Genomic DNA, 16,872 nt, shown 5'->3' with positions numbered 1-16,872 from the left:
GCTTATTCAAATGTATTTGATCCATCGCTAGAGTTTCAGTGAGCTAGTAAGCAAACTGTTCTGTAGCTATGTAAAAATAATTAAAAATGAAGCCGCATACTTAGCATTCAACACTCAATCGTAAGGCATTTTCACTGCGCCCTATTTCAAATTATTGAACTATTCTTAATTCAGTAATATATATACTTATGTGGTATTAAATTGACTTTTCATTTCTTACTTTTTCAAATAATTCTGCCTTTTCGATTAGCCCTCCATACATTATTTCAACTCAGTCAGAACTTGAATTTCAAGCAACTAGCTTGAAACTCGCCAAGTGGACGACGGCTGGCCAATCAGATCGCTCGATGCCGAAAGTTTACCTTATATGGAAGGAGCCGGCCCCAGCGCCGGGTATAAAACTGTGACCCACCTCATACAGAGTATTGTGAGTTTTCAGTGCACGCTGAGAAGAGCTTCATACCCCTTGTTCACAATAACCTACTAATACACAGGTGAGAATGCCTTTATAACATTACTTTGTGGTATTTGGTATGATGATAATGTTAGTAATGTCGCTGGTTGTAGTTTTTTTTTATTATTATTATTATTGCTTAAGCTACGCATATCCAGTTCATGATCTGAGTTTTAATTGTGAATGCAGTTTGAGTAAACCGTGTAATTTTTAATGTGGATTTTTATAACGCTAATCTTAAGGTTACAAATATTTTGTGCTTCTCTCTAAGTTAAATCTTTTAGTATCAACCGGTCGCAATTAACTTATAGTTTTCTTTGCTGGAGGGACTTAACCATAAGTAATCTAATCTATTTGTAACTAGAGGGGCTTAAATCCACGCTTTGGGCGTGAAATGCCTTTTTAATTGATCTATATAACGTTAATGCAGTTAAATGTGGATTTAGTGGCGTAGTTTCTTCCGTGTCGGTGTTCGCAGTTTGAATGGTGGGTGTGGCTACTGTAAAGCATTAACCGGCATATTTAACATCACAGCCGTTTGGTTCATTTAACTGGTCTAAACGTTTAATATATTTAAATTTCTTGTTGTTAACCGTTTGGCTGCAATACACTGTACATCCTTGTCATTCCTAATCACTAAATAGGATGGCAGCACTTGTAGTATCTACTGAAATGCCTGCAATACAGATCACTTTGATAAAGAGGTTAGTTTTTCAGGCATCAGGATTATAATGGTGGTCGTTTGGTAAAGCGCTTATCTCGGCCTTTGAAACTGGGAGTGGTCGTGTCCGTTGGTCTGATTCCACGCGCTGAATCGGCGGCATTGACTGCTCGAACTTATTGCCATATAAGGCAATAGTGAGACTGCCTGACCACTTCCTTTGTCTCAAATCGCTTAGTTTCAACCCTGCGCCTTTGCGCCGCCTACTGGACAGTCGTGTCACGTTCCTCAAGTATCATCGCCACCTATAAGTGAAGCTAAAGGATTGCAGTATTTTAACGATTTCCCTTTTCTTTTTTGTACAGCCATGGATGAGGAAATCGCTGCCCTGGTCGTTGATAACGGCTCCGGAATGTGCAAAGCCGGTTTTGCTGGAGATGATGCCCCTCGTGCTGTCTTCCCTTCCATTGTTGGCCGACCCAGGCATCAGGTATATATTTAGTCATTTTATTTTCATCTGGGTATTAGTCTCTTACTAAAACGTTAGAAATTGTTTTAACTGCATAAATGTTGAATTAAAAACACAAAAACAGCATTATAATAATAGTAAACATTTCAAGTGAAATTTATATTACCGGTATGTATTTTTTTTTTCAAAGCAGCTTCACTGTAATGACAGGAGTTTTGCATAATTCAATAAATTTGACTTAATTTCAGCTGTAAAGCAGCTCTACAGATGGTTAAGCTCTAATTCAGTGGTGTTAATGTTGCAAGTCCTAAAGTTATGACACCTTAAAAAGCAGCTCTACAGAGTGTCATTAACTATCAGATGAGAACTTTTAATTGAACTGTCAGAGCAGTGAGGTGACCTCTTTCTAAATGTTGATTTATCAGTCGTTTAAATGTGTATGGGTTCACTCCCTTATGCCTTTAAAAGATTTAAACTACTTGATTTTCTTTGCACTTCCTTGTTGACTAATCTTTAATTTTCCTTTCTCTAGGGAGTGATGGTTGGCATGGGACAGAAGGACTCCTATGTGGGAGATGAGGCTCAGAGCAAGAGAGGTATCCTGACCCTTAAGTATCCTATTGAGCACGGTATTGTGACCAACTGGGATGACATGGAGAAGATCTGGCATCACACTTTCTACAATGAGCTGCGTGTTGCCCCTGAGGAGCACCCTGTCCTGCTTACAGAGGCTCCCCTGAATCCCAAAGCCAACAGGGAGAAGATGACACAGGTGTGTTTTTGTGACTCATTCATATGACCTCTTCTACTATTTGCCTTTTGTTCCCTCTGTTCATTTTCTCTTCCGTCCATTTCCTCTCAGGCTCTCTGTCCTCTCCCATGAACTGTTATGAGGTTCAAAAGGTTCATCCATCTTTGCTTCTCTTTTCTTTCTTGCATGGTAGCTCTTCTAACACGTCTTACTAGCATTGTCCTCTTGAGTGAACCATAAGCATGGTGTGCCAGTGAGGTTTCCTGCCCAGTATTGCTTCCTTAACCTTGTATTGGTTTGGATTTGGAAGTGTCTAAAGGGGGTTACTATTATTAAACTAACTTTGCTCTTTCCTACAGATCATGTTTGAGACCTTCAACACCCCTGCCATGTATGTGGCCATCCAGGCTGTGCTCTCCCTGTATGCTTCTGGTCGTACTACTGGTATCGTGATGGACTCCGGTGATGGTGTCACCCACACCGTGCCCATCTATGAGGGTTATGCTCTTCCCCATGCCATCCTGCGTCTGGATCTGGCTGGTCGTGACCTGACAGACTACCTGATGAAGATCCTGACCGAGCGTGGCTACAGCTTCACCACCACGGCCGAGAGAGAAATTGTCCGTGACATCAAGGAGAAGCTGTGCTACGTGGCCCTGGACTTCGAGCAGGAGATGGGAACCGCTGCCTCCTCTTCCTCCCTGGAGAAGAGCTACGAGCTGCCTGACGGACAGGTCATCACCATTGGAAATGAGCGTTTCCGTTGCCCTGAGGCTCTCTTCCAGCCATCCTTCCTGGGTGAGTTTCATGCTGTGCATTTAAACTGGTTGTGCTTTAACCAATCCCTGTATGAACTGGTTTACTTATGATAACTAACTTGTTTTCTTTATGTAGGTATGGAATCTTCCGGTATCCACGAGACTACCTTCAACTCCATCATGAAGTGCGACGTGGACATCCGTAAGGACCTGTATGCCAACACAGTGCTGTCTGGAGGTACCACCATGTACCCTGGCATTGCTGACCGTATGCAGAAGGAGATCACCTCCCTTGCTCCTTCCACCATGAAGATCAAGGTGATGCACCTTAAATGCTTGCAAAGATGCAACAATGAGACTTGAAGTTAAGTTTGCTTGCAATGGTTAATGATGAGCTAACATCTCTTTCCTCTTGTAGATCATTGCTCCCCCTGAGCGCAAATACTCCGTCTGGATCGGTGGCTCCATCTTGGCCTCCCTGTCCACCTTCCAGCAGATGTGGATCAGCAAGCAGGAGTACGATGAGTCCGGCCCATCCATCGTCCACAGGAAGTGCTTCTAAACAGAACTGTTGCCACCATTTAATGGCCATGCAGTAGGATTCAAACGACCAACCTAAACCTCTCAAGATGACATCAGCATGGCTTCTGCTCTGTATGGCGCATTTGACTCAGGATGCGTAAACTGGAAAGGGAGGTAGTTGTCTTGCAGGGGGAGAAGCTTTCCCCGAGAGGACTTCGATGTACATTTCTTCTTTTAGTCATTCCAGATGTGTCTACCACTTTGCCCTCATCACAGTGGGCATACATGATCTTTGTTAAAGTGTTTATGTAAATTATATGTACTTGATTTTGTTTTTCTTTTGTACTTCAGCCTTAAACTTTGCCCAGTTTGTTATTGTTGCAATGGGGAAAGCTTTACCTTTAAAAAGTGAATATCTTGCAGGACTCCCCTAGGGTATGTGATTTAGGGACGGTCCCTTGCATATGTAAGCAAGGTGTCTCTGTACACTGACAAGTAAATCCAAATAAAACGTGCACATGTAAAACCACACAGTGTCTACTGTCTTCAGTGTATTGCTCTGGTTTCAAACTGACTGAAATTACTTAAAACTGTTTTTGATTTTACCAGCATACTAAAATCTAATCTTGGTCTCACTTTTACATCTGGCTGACTTCAACCTATGATAAGGGTTTTTATTTTATATAACAATAGCCAATGGGTTTGTAGTTAAATTGCACATTGATCTTTGAGGCATGATTTAGTTCGTAAGCATATCAGATTATTCTTTAAATTCAAGTGTCTTAACAGTTTAGATTTGTTTGTAGTCTTAACCTTAAAGTTTGGGCCTAGTCCTGGACTAAATGTTTGAGAAGTTATAACTGCAAGCAACTTGCAGTGACATCTTAAAACATATCACTGCCATTGTTTTGTCTATGCAGACCAGTAATGTTTAAGGCACATTTATAAAAGGTACTTGAATGCTTTAATTGAACCAATGCCTAATCTTATCTCAATCTAAACTCTACCTGTGAGGCCTAAATGTTTACTATTTTTTTTTTTTTTTAGCAAAACTTGGCTTTTTTTTATATATCACTGTCACAGAAGTCAAACATACAAGGAATGTTTTGATCTTTTCAATAATGTATTGGGCAAACAGTTATGTACAATGAAACCTGAATTGAGAGCACTTATTTTTCATTGTCTCTCATGGTGGATATCTTACCTCATAACCTTAACTTCTATTATTCAATTCACTGACTGTACCTAACTCCGATTGTGTAAATGTATACATTTGAAGAACAGGCCTTTCATTCGTTTCTTGTCAACACCATAAGTGAATTTACATTCTGCGGGCTTCAACCCTGCTCCTGGGGAGCCACTGTCCTGAGGAGATTAGCTCCATCCCGAATAAAACACACCTGAAGCAGCTCATCGAGCTCTATAGAGCTGGCAAGTCCCGCCCCTTCTGCTAACCCCAGTGGACCTCTAGGTTGAAAAATCGTCAATGCAAGTGAATGTGAAAAAATTATTATTTTCTGGTCCCGTTTGAATTTTGCCATGAATGTGAACATATGTTGTCTGTGAATTTTTAATATAATTTTTCGTGTGAAGAATGCTACAATTTAGCGGGTAGAAGTTTGATACGGTTAGACTTTGTGTGAGAGCACTTTGTGGACTACAACTCTTCGCTGCTTTCGACGGGAATCTGAAGAAAGAACAGCCCATTTGGTTTGAATGGTGACATTTGGGTACAAAACACACAGGCATCTCGATCTGTCTCCATAGATTATCGCAGCATTAGCACTGTGATTTAACAAGTGAAGGGAAAATGTGTTATGGGGTGACGTCACATAGGCGACATGTAGTCTTTCTCGTTATGTCTTTTCCACAACTGCTAGCCAAAGAATCGTACAATATACTGTCAAACTCGTAACATGAAAAGTTATATAAAAAATTCACAGACAGCATATGTTCACATTCATGGCACAATTCAAACGGGACCAGAAAATAATTATTTTCTCACATTCACTTGCATTGACGATTTTTCAACCTAGAGGTCCACTGGGGTCCACTTGGGGTTCTACGGATGGGCGGGACTTACCAGCTCTATGGGATAGCTTGAAAATACAAAAGCCGGTGTGCTGAAGCAGAATGGGAGGAAAGAAAAAACAATGGCTTCCTAGAAGCAGAGTCGAAGACCTCTGATTTACATTATCATAATTATTGTTAGATTTGATTGTAAATTGAATACGGAAAAATTATAATCGAAAATATATGTAAATTCGGTGTTTCAAATTTAGACCACAGTAGGGGACCTTTTTACTAGTTGCTTCGTAACGGAAGTATGTACGTCTCCCAAAACGTTCCGAATGTGTTACATTTTACTTCTGCTATGTGTGTGCCAATTCCTACAGTGCCAAACACATTTTTGTACAATGGATGAATTATACATTTATTGAGATGGCAATAATTTGTTTTTGTTTATCTTTTAAGTACATGTCAAAAATAATTTCCCTAAACCGGCATGGATAATCAAATTGAAACGGTAAGTTACAATAGAGGACTGATCCTTCATGCTAATAGTGATAGTTAGCTTTTACATTTTGTTGCATGCAAAGATGAATGTTTTATAGTAATGTTTTGAAACGATTAAAATTGTTTGGGACACGAAGATGCAGGCTTCTTACGGGACAGATAAGCATGCAGATGTCTAAAATAACCACTTGCTAAATGTCACCATGATTACCATAGTTTCTGTCATAATACTATATTACCGACGTTTGTACTACTGCAATATAGATTTAAACACCGTAAATTATTACCAGCGTAAATAGAATGTGTAACTAACGGTCTGAAGGCTTTCAGTCATTTTTGACATTTGTTTTGACAGTAGTGGCCACCACAGTTGTATTGTAATAACATTGGAGATATTCCGATGGACTTTAATGTCACATATAGTAAAACATGAACTCAAAAAAATGTTGTTTATGTTTAATGACTCTTTCTTCTTGCTGCTCTCCAGGCTCTGTGCTGCCTAGATAGCATTTCCCAAACTTCTGTCACCATCTCAGACTTCTCAGATGAGATTCTCCTGAATATCCTGCGATTCATTCCTAGTCATGACCTGATGCTCAATGTGAGTCAAGTGTGCCGGAAACTTCAAACTCTCTGTCTGGACAAGAGCTTGAGAGCCCATGTGCACCTGCATAACGAATATACGGTAAGCCTAAAAAACACACACTTTCTCTCATGAACTGGTTTAATTAGGGCAGATATAAGGGGCGTATTTTTCTAGGACCATTATACTCTATTCTAGTTAACGTTACAGAACTGTTGAACAATTAGCCATCTTGTCATTTGTGTATTATAGTGTTGTGATGCCTGATGAGGGTTCAAATTTTTCTCCTGCCATATTCACTGACCCAACACACACAAAATTAAATTAATAAAATGATTTTTTGTGTGACTGTAATTGTATTATTTTTATGGAATGCACATAATTATTTTTTAAGACAAATTTTGTGCCCTTATAATTTCTAATCCAAGACATTAACTTCCCCTCGCAAACACATACTGTATCTTGTTTTCTCTGATGATGTATGAGCTGGTGCGAGGTCGGGACAATAATCTCTTCTCTCCAGCAACCTGTCACTCACATGAGACTGCAGCAATTAGCAAATGAAAACGATCAACTCAATTCCTGATGGACAAAATCAAGTCCAGCCATCCGTTTTTCTCATTTGAGAAGTCACTTTTACTGATAAAATCACAATAGGGATGAAAAGATGATCACAATTTCTGTTTCATGGTGACTTTAAATGTATATTTATTTTATTTATAATTAAATGTTTATTTATTTTAAAACTGTTAAAAATATTAATTCTTATTATACATTTTTCACATATAATTGTAATTTTTCTTCATCAAATGTACATAGGGGAACAGTTTACAAAGAAAAATTGCAATAACAGCAATAATTATAATTTGCAATAATTATACAGGAAATTTCAAGACTCCATTAGTTCATGAACACCTTTTCTTGGAAAATTATGATTCATAGGCAACCAAGACTATTATTCAACAAATCACATTTGCAATTTCAACAAAAACTCATCTATGTTAGTCATCTATGTCTATGTCATCTATGATAATTTCACCTATCTAACAGGTTTTAAAATGTTGACAAGCAGAATTTGCAACTAAATATAACAGAAAACCAAATGCTTAAGTATGAAATGCCTAAAAAAATCTTACCTTTGAATTGCTTCTTATTCACAGGCAAATGACGATGCTGTGAAGCAGCTCTTGAAGAACCTTTCCAGTGACATCCAGACTTTAAACCTCAGTGGCTGCTACTGGTTGGCCGGCTCTACGGTGGATCAGGTCACCCGCTGTAAGGGTCTAGTCAGCTTGGACCTCTCAGGCTGCCGTTTGACGTCAGTGCGGCTTTCGCATCTGCTGACCTCTCTTCGTTCTCTGTGCTCGCTGGCATTAGATGTGGGGCCGGGGTTCGACCTCCAGCAGCTGAGTGCAGAGGGTAAGTCAGCTTTGGCTCGCCTGCAGGAGCTCAAGCAGACATTGTTGACTCCCTCTTATGGGGTGGTGCCGTGCTGCAGTGCCCTGCGACGCCTTCACCTCTATCTGGAGGCCAGCGAGGGCTGGAGGGAAGCAGGCGGGTGTGCGCAGCTGATGGTGGGCCAGAGCAGCGTCCCGCACTATCAGAACCTGCGCTGGTTCTCCGCACGCCTCGCGCCTGGTGAAGTCAATCGTACTCTGTTGGCGCTCTACTTGGCTGTTTTCAGTATGAGAGTGCCTGAGGGTCTTACAGGACTGGTGCTGTCTGTGCCAGGACCCGCTCCGCCAAGGCCGGTTGCAATGACGGCGCTAATGGAGAGCATGGCGTCAACAGTGGGAAATAGCGTCAGCGCTCTCCAGCTTCCACGTACGTGGTTGGATGGTGCTATTCTAGGGCGAGTCCTAACGCATGGCTGCCCCGTTTACCTAAATGTCTCGCACTGTTCATCTCCAGGGTTTAACCCTCTACATGTGCTGCTTAGTGCGGGTCGTGACCTCACACCCCTACGGAGTCTTAACCTGCGTGGCTGTGGCCGAGGACCTCTCGCCGAGAGCTGTGGAAAGAGCGAGGAGGAGATGGACACGGAGAGCATCAAAGCACTTACTGAATGTTGCCCGCATCTTATTCACCTTAATTTATCCGCCACGCACTACCACCATGCTTTTCCCACAGGGCAAGATGGACACTTGTGTGGTGCTTTAGGACGTCTCGCCTCCTTGTGCTCGCTGGCACTTCCGGTGTGTGCCTTGGCGCAATCCTCTCCAACACCTGTGAACAGTCAGGACGCCAACTCAGACCTCACACCAAGGTCGCTACTTCTCGGCCTTAAAAAGAGCAGCCGTGTCGGTGTGCCCACATATCGACCCTCAACAGAAGTCATCGAGGGTCAGGGTGAGGAGCAGCAGGACAGAGGATTCTGCATTCAGCCGCTGCTTCAAGGCTGTCCGCATCTAGTGGAGCTGGAGCTGATTGGCGCAGGCTTTTCCTCGGCCATGCCACGGAATGAGCCGGCCATCCGCAAGGACCCCGTCGCATGCCCCTGGTCCTACAATGTCAGAGACAGTGAGTTAGCTGCTTTAGGAGGGATGAAAAACTTGCGCAAGCTCACCCTCGCTCACTTACCGGGAGTCCTGAAGGGGACGGGATTGATCGAGCTGCTTAAGGGGTGCAAGGACCTTCATTCGTTATCGCTGGCAAATCTCGGATCGTTAAAGACCATGAATTACACGCAGGCCCTGCTGGAGGCTCTTTCCTACTGCACACAACTCAGGGATTTAAGGTGAACGCACACGTCACTAAACACTCCATGCACAAAATTAAGCAAAGAATCTAAATGTAGACTTGTCACAGCAAAAAGAAAATAACATTCACTAGCCATGCCACAAATCCTTTCATATTACAACTGCAGCTCACCAGTAGGGGGCAGCGCCATACTGACAGGATTGATGGATGTGTAAATTGTATTTTGTATTATTTCCTTACAATAATTTATTCTGTCCCTATGAGAGTAATTTATTTTTCCATTGTGTATTTGGGGCAAACTGTGCAGTTAGATGAATCTGGTACATTTAATTATAAAACATTTTGAATTATATTTTGATCTGTACTAAGTATTAAGATAAATGATTAAAATAAACAGTGATAGTAGAAGTTTCATATGATGACACACTATGAAATCTTAAGCCCTTTTCAGATGTAAAATTTTTCTCTTGGGGACCTAAGATGTGGTTTATTGCTGTCTCAATTCAGAATGTCAGTTTATATATATATATATATATATATATGTGTGTGTGTGTGTGTGTGTGTGTGTTTTGACTAAGTAGCCAGGTCTAATGTTTACCATAGGTAAATGATTTATGTTTTGGTCGAATTTGAAAAGATCACGAGAACAACCTAAAAAAAATCAGAAGTTATGACACTATCACCATTATGTTTTAGACAGTCTCTTAGCTAAACGGTATCGCTCACAATAACATTGTCCATGATTTTTGTTTCTCATAATTTTATTTCGGTGTGCATGAAACAATAATGGCTCCGTAAGGTTAAAGTAAAATGTGACACACAACAGTCACATAGCTTTTGTTTAGTAGACCATATGTATTGTCTTGATGCACTTGCATTCATAAAATGGAATGTGATATTATTTTATAAGAGATGTTAATCATGCATTATTTCTAAAAATGTTATCGCTTAAAGGAACACTCCACCGTTTTTTGAAATAGGGTTTATTCACCATCTTTCCTACATTTAGATAGGTGGGCAAAAGCATTTTTGTCTCAGCGCATGCATTGTTTTAGTTTGGAAGCGCCATGATATCTCTGCGCCCAAGTAGCTGTGCTTCGCCTGTGCTTCCCCCTAATATAGTCCCAAGTCAATATCTGCCTAGTAAATCGCCTAGTGTTAATCTGCATCGCTATTTGTACTCGTTGTGAATACGAAGGCCACAAGAAGTAATTAGTTTTTTTTTATTTATTTTTTTTATCACTTTTACTCATGACATGCTAGCTGGCAACAAAGGATTCCATTCATTATGCTAAGCTAAGCTATCGGCGGCAATGCCAAACTAAAACAATGCATGCACTGAGACAAAAATGCGTTTGCCCACCTATCTAAATGTAGGAAAGACGGTGAATAAGCCCTATTTCAAAAAACGGTGGAGTGTTCCTTTAACTGGCTTGTAACTCATTCTGCATTTGCCGTCGGTGAGTTTTAAATTGGACCCTGGCTAGAATGAGAACTAGGATTACTTAATCAATTATTAATATAATTTTTTGCAGAATATTTTATCCCTATAACTTCTGCATTTATTCATTGTTTGTATGTGTAAAACTGCAGGCTGGAGCAGCCCTACTTTAATGCAAACGCTGCATTTTTTGAAGAGCTCAGTCGGTGTCAGCAGCTGCGGCGTGTTTGTCTGGTTTCTCGACAAGGGACCTTCCAGCCCGCCGCTGTGACGGCCTTCATGCAGAGCTGCACTGATGTCATCATGTGCCACATGTTCATGGGAGGTACCCTGGTGGCATGTAAAACGCTGCAGAAAACCCTACTGGACAGGTTAGTTGTTTTAAATAATTCTTAATAGTAAAGACTTTGTTAGGGAATTTACTGTAAAAGACCCAAGGACCAGATATGATTAATAAAGACCCAGTGTTAGAAGTGCAGTCAATTTAAGACAAAGAGTCAGAATTATAATAAATGAATTTTTTTACTGAAGATAGTTTGCAGTTTCATCAGTAGAAGTCAGCTTCAAGACTCACACAGGAGTTCGTAGCCCACCCCCCTTGCAGTTACAAAGATCACAGCAGTTATACCCTACACCAAGGTCTAAGCTACGTCCTTGCTTCAGGTTGAATGATTCTGATTGGCTAAGAAATAGATAAACACACATTTTCCACACATAAACAGATTATGCGGCTGACACTCTAACCCTGAATTTGGGCATGTCGTGACCTTCCAGGTCGCAGAGCTGGCTTGCCTGGCGCCAACATGTCGAAGAAAACAATTCAGTCAATCTCCAATAATGTCACTTGTTCCTTAACCTGTAACCAAGAATACTAACACACACAGACACACACACAGCTTCTTCAAGGTTGGATTTGGCCAGGCTCTAACAATAAACAGGAGAGTATTCTTTTAATCTAACAGGAAAGTAAAGATTTTAACTAAGAAATGGTCACTTAAACTATTGGTTCCAATGACCCTTATATGTTTTAACACATGTTGAAGACCTTTCTCAAACGAAACGAGTCCATATTTCATTTCTGGAAGCCGGGCTAAATAAGCAAGCACTGTTACTGCATTCCTGGCATGGTCCAGACTAGTGTTGCACGGTGTACCGATACTTCAAAAGTATCGCGATACTCGGAAATTTAAAACGTCACGATACTTAAATTTATCAGTATCGATACTTAAAAAAAAAAAAAACGCCTCCCTATGGACGTCTGTTTTTTTTCCTGACGCACGCAGCAAAGAAGCTGCCGCTGTCAGTGCCATGTGTCAAAACACTACAGCGAGATGGCTGCATGTGCGAGCACAAGTGGTCCACGACTCGTAGAAAAAGATGACGCGAGGAGTGACATTATGGAAGTACGTTGCCTACCTTGCTCTGTTGCACGGTGCACCGATACTTCAAAAGTAAACCGGAAATTAAAAACGTCACGATTCCTTAATTTATTAGTATCGATACTTCTGAGAACGACCGCGTTCCAGGTTTGTAAGATTTGTACACTGGCTGCGTGTCGTGTCCGTTTTTATTTCGGCTCCCATGTTAACTGCCTGCGTGACACACGCGTCTGGGCGCAGCTCGAGACGCGCGGAAAACGCGTGCATGCCATAAATAGAACCGACGCCTATTTTTCACGCGACACGCAAGCGTGTTGGAAGCGTTTCCAGGCAAAATAGAATAGGAAAAGATGTTTCTATGTCATTTTGACATGAATACATATTAATAAATGACATTTTGATGTTTGAAAGTTTTGACATAAATACAATATAAATGTAATTTAAAAAAATATTATCGATTTTCAAATATTGCACCTCTCAATACAGAACGAATTATTCTATAGCCTATTTTGCCGTCAACACTGCCGACGTTGCTTTGCTGCTATATATTTATGTTTAACATGAAGTATAGGCCTTCCACAACTCTCTCCCCACATGCCAAATATATCACCAATGAGGCTTATATGTTTTACCAATATTAAACATTATTTAATATAATCGCTGTTCATATTTTTATTCAAAGTTCAGAATCAAAATAAAGCTCTTATGTTTCTTATGATGAGATAATGCTGCTAAATTTATATATTTTTTTTACCTTGAATGTCTTTGCTCTAATTTATTTTTTATATTTTGATATTTCATATTTTGTTCAAATGTTTAATATATCTGCTGTTCATATGTTCATTTATTAGTGTGCTATATGATTAGAATGTTGTCCCGGTTTTAAAATAAAGCACAGCAATGATATTTGAGAGTGTTTCTCCCTTTTCAGGAAAAGTATCGAAAAAGTATCGATATCGCAATACTTGACTTGGTATCGGTATCGAAACAATAATTTTGGTATCGTGACAACACTAGTCCAGACCCTTGTAGTCACCTCTCAGATATTTAATACAGACATTAGAGAATACATGAAAAGAACATTTCAGTAATCACACTGGCTATACATTGATGCAGCAGTGGATTCCAGAATCCACCCCTTCAACTTAATATCTAAATAATTTCCAGACAGCAACATAGTGTCGGCCCAGATTTGGCCAACATCTGGGGTCTCGTTTATAAAATGTTGCGTAGGATCCTTACTAAAAGTGTACGTGCGCCTAAAAGGCAAAAATGGCGTACGGCAAAAAATATTCAGACTTATAAAACCGTGCGTACGCCAGAACCTGTGCAGAATTCACTTTATAAATCCCAGTCAGCAGAATATTGAGCGCACATGCGTCTCCACCCCGAAATAACCATATATGGAGCTTACAACGCCTAGTTTTACAATGCAGATCATCTTCTGCATATCATTTGCATATGCATATTCATCCACGTGATATCACGTTTAACGGTACAAGACATTAGGAAAATATGAGATACGGATGTGCCGTCACATTACATTGATAAAAATCATTTAGTAGCCTATCCTTGCCTTGTTTTTGAATAAATAAATCAAAAAAGTTTTCCACTGTTTTCTCAATCTTTTCCACTGGCCAAATAGTATTTTTAATTGATTTATATTTTTAATGGAAACAGATAGGCCCGTGTTGTGCATTATTTCCACGAGATTATTTTCTCAGACAATCTGCTATTATCATGATAAGCGATTCTCTCTGTAGTTAAAACATTAAAACACAGCATGCCACAGGAAAAGTGTTCAAAAGCATCGCGTCCACTACAGATATTTCTATTGATTGAATCTTAAAAAACTTCTCAGTAATGATTTCATGTAATTTAAGTGTTTAACTCCATTAATGAGAATGGCATATATAATCTAAATGTTTATATCAGGAGTAAAACAAATAGTTTAAATCATTCTTTGTGAAGTTTTATTGTGAACATGCACTGTATTTCTGATAAGGACTCATAATGAAGATTTATGGTTGTACTTCATCTGCTGTTAGATAGTATAGCCTATGCATCAGTTTCACTAAACGGCCCAACGCACTCGCTGGCGCGGACATTTAAGAAGGGATGGATATTTGCTTCAAAGTGATAGGCTTGGTGAGTGAAATTATATTTGTATTATCCTACTGTATGTATCATTTTCTTTACATTTTCTGTCTAAAAGTGACCAAAAAGACATTTAACTCCAGCTCACCATTGGTGTCTCCAAACTGCTCCGTCTCCAAAATGTTCGTACGCATGGGTCAGACCATCAGAGTTTGCGTGCAGGTGCGCAAATTTTTCCGTCAAGTTTGTTTTTATAAATCACTACTTATTCGTCGGAAGGGCCTGTTTTGCGTGTATGCACCGGTTATAAATGAGGCCCCTGGTGTGTGTTGAATCCACGTGTACCAGATGTGGGCCGGATGGGGCTGACACTATTGCTGTCTGGGTTGATATACATGAAGTAAACTGGTGTACATCAAATATTCCCCTGTTCGTTCTTTTCCCCCTGCAGTTTTTCAACATCTCGTCCAGCCCTTAGTGTGGTGATTTACCCTTTACTGCACGAGGACCTGGCCCATGTGATCAGAGGAATGCCACTTTGCCACCTGGACGAGATCACGCTTTTCAAAAGCCGCGTCGCTGAAGAGCCTGTGAAACAACACCTGTGACTGAAGCAAAATCAGAAAACAGAAATTATGTGGTGGATTAACCTGGGCAATGCTTGACCTGTGCTATTTTATGAGAGAGAACTTATGCATTGTAGGGACTTTCCTTTGATAAGTAAATATTAGCAATCTGGAGGATTCCAGGAAAGCCATTTGTTTTGACTTGAGAGATCATTGAGCTGAGAGGACAATCACAACTTTAAACAAGGTCATCATTTTCCAATAAAGAGCTGCTATGAACAAACTCCTTAACTCCTTAAATATCATCTTAAAACCTTAAAAATAAAGCATTGATAAATTTTCTGATGTGTTCTGGAACTTGCATCACGTTATACATTTTTAGAATCTAAACATTTTGTTTATGGTAAATTAAATTATACATTTTGGCTTCATGTCTTATTATCAAAGTTTTAGTGTGTGGTCCGTGTCAAGAGTTCATTGAACCAGTGGCTGTGGTTTTATGCTCATAACTTCTGCAAATGTCTGATTGTGTAAGAAAAGTAAGGTGTTTTTAGAAAAAGTCATTATAAGCATATTCTCTAGAATCTGGGAGTATCCTCACAGTTCTGTTTTTTTCCTTCCTTTTTTTAATTTTTGGGAAGCAGGGGCCCGTTCTTCGTACGTCGCTAACTCAGCTGGATTTGATTGTTGGCGATTTGGCATGATCTTGGATTGTTTGGTTCTTCGACGCTCATCCTGGACTTGCTGTCATAGCAACAGGTGCGCAAGCTTAAACCTGCTCGGGAGCAGGCTTAATTCATGTAAACAGGATTAGATCGCGGCTTCATAAACGGAGCTGATACGGGAAGTCCAGCGCAGCGCGATAGTGCACTTTCTGAGAGAGATATTTTTAGATTGTCGTTTAGATTATTAATTTGTTGGAAACGCACATTTATTTTCGACTTGTCGGAGTCGGGCTTTAACAGCACAAACTGTTTGCTTTGCCCTAAGATTATTTGCGAGTGGCTCTTTCCTTTACACTATTGGAGATGCAGAGAACTTGATGGAAAGTGTTGTCTGTCGTGTCATTCTGAGTTTACCTGGCGCTTTTAGGTTTAAAAAAACAGTTTTAGCTTTTTTTGTGGCATTTCCAAGCCACTTAAGACCCAATGTTGTAAAGCAGTTTTTTTTTAAAGCAGTTTTTTTTTTTTAGGCTATCATAATTTTTTATGAAGATCATGCAATCATGACCATGCCGATTACAGTATATGTCACTCAGGTTTCACTAACGTGATTGGTACCATAGACTTTAGGCTGCCATCAAGGCCTCAATGAAGGGGGTTATGTGAACAGAAAGGGGGTTCACAATGTAAATGTGCAGCCCAGTTACTATTGTGATTCTTAATATTCCAGATTAGTAATATTAAAAAAAGGCAGTTGACTAAAATCTTCCATATCACAAATGTGAAAGCAAAATGGCCAGGATCTGTGCATGACTTAAGAATTTTCAGAGATTCACATTTATGCACATTATTTGAAAGTGGTAAGGAAAGTTCCACAATTAAATATCAAGCTCACTGTACACTTATGCTGATCCTAACAGAACTGCATTTTTTCATAGGTGATTATGACATGTTCCTGCCTGCAGACAGGTGTTTTATGACCCCATTCCCTGACCCAAACCAGTTACAATGCAGCTCTAGCCAGGACAAGGGCACACAATGAAATGAACTTGGGCTTACTAAAGGGAAGATTTCAGTGTCTGAAAAGTCTGAGGGGTTGCATACCTGACAGGGCCTGTGACATTGTTGCATGTGCCATATTACACATCATTGCCAAAAAAAACCACTTTTCATTAAATGTTTAATAAAAGACAAATATGCTTAGTTCCTTGAGTTTTATTTCAATTGTTCTTTGTAAAGAAAAGCCAGTGGTCAAGTGCCTGCAACAAGAGATATTAGACACATGCCTCATGCAACAAATAAAAAGGAAAAG

General features: G+C 40.1%; 2 protein-coding genes across 3 annotated transcripts; both read left to right on the top strand.

Moving 5' to 3' along the window:
• Positions 1–391: 391 nt before the first annotated feature.
• actb1 (actin, beta 1) lies at positions 392–4,144 on the top strand. Its single transcript, XM_081361460.1, has 6 exons — positions 392–494; positions 1,481–1,605; positions 2,117–2,356; positions 2,695–3,133; positions 3,230–3,411; positions 3,512–4,144. Exons 2-6 carry the CDS (start codon positions 1,483–1,485, stop codon positions 3,653–3,655), a joined length of 1,128 nt encoding a protein of 375 aa, XP_081217586.1. The 5' UTR covers positions 392–494; positions 1,481–1,482; the 3' UTR covers positions 3,656–4,144.
• A 1,563-nt stretch (positions 4,145–5,707) lies between these two features.
• Positions 5,708–16,762, top strand: fbxl18 (F-box and leucine-rich repeat protein 18). 2 transcript variants are annotated; one of them, XM_081360887.1, is made up of 6 exons: positions 5,708–5,939; positions 6,091–6,142; positions 6,620–6,817; positions 7,876–9,452; positions 11,009–11,227; positions 14,784–16,762. In XM_081360887.1, the coding sequence occupies exons 2-6, from the start codon at positions 6,122–6,124 to the stop codon at positions 14,938–14,940; spliced, it is 2,172 nt and encodes a 723-aa protein (XP_081217013.1). In that variant the 5' UTR covers positions 5,708–5,939; positions 6,091–6,121; the 3' UTR covers positions 14,941–16,762. The 2 variants fall into 2 exon arrangements, with proteins under 2 accessions (XP_081217013.1, XP_081217012.1); XM_081360886.1 differs by having other exon boundaries at positions 5,751–6,142.
• The last annotated feature ends 110 nt before the right edge of the window (positions 16,763–16,872 follow it).

The sequence above is a fragment of the Scardinius erythrophthalmus genome (assembly GCF_964197995.2).
Source record: "Scardinius erythrophthalmus genome assembly, chromosome: 3".
NCBI lineage: Eukaryota > Metazoa > Chordata > Actinopteri > Cypriniformes > Leuciscidae > Scardinius > Scardinius erythrophthalmus.
Note: the sequence above shows the minus strand (reverse complement) of the source record. Positions and strands in the feature narration are given on the sequence as shown.

What these genes read in the sequence shown, in the direction of transcription:
- actb1 (XM_081361460.1), top strand. Translation starts at nt 1,483, where the DNA reads ATGGATGAGGAAATCGCTGCCCTGGTCGTTGATAACGGCTCCGGAATG. An exon ending in TTGGCCGACCCAGGCATCAG is followed by an intron (nt 1,606 to 2,116) that starts GTATATATTTAG and finishes TCCTTTCTCTAG; the next exon opens with GGAGTGATGGTTGGCATGGG. An exon ending in CTTCCAGCCATCCTTCCTGG is followed by an intron (nt 3,134 to 3,229) that starts GTGAGTTTCATG and finishes TTCTTTATGTAG; the next exon opens with GTATGGAATCTTCCGGTATC.
- fbxl18 (XM_081360887.1), top strand. Translation starts at nt 6,122, where the DNA reads ATGGATAATCAAATTGAAACG. An exon ending in TGGATAATCAAATTGAAACG is followed by an intron (nt 6,143 to 6,619) that starts GTAAGTTACAAT and finishes GCTGCTCTCCAG; the next exon opens with GCTCTGTGCTGCCTAGATAG. An exon ending in ACCTGCATAACGAATATACG is followed by an intron (nt 6,818 to 7,875) that starts GTAAGCCTAAAA and finishes TCTTATTCACAG; the next exon opens with GCAAATGACGATGCTGTGAA.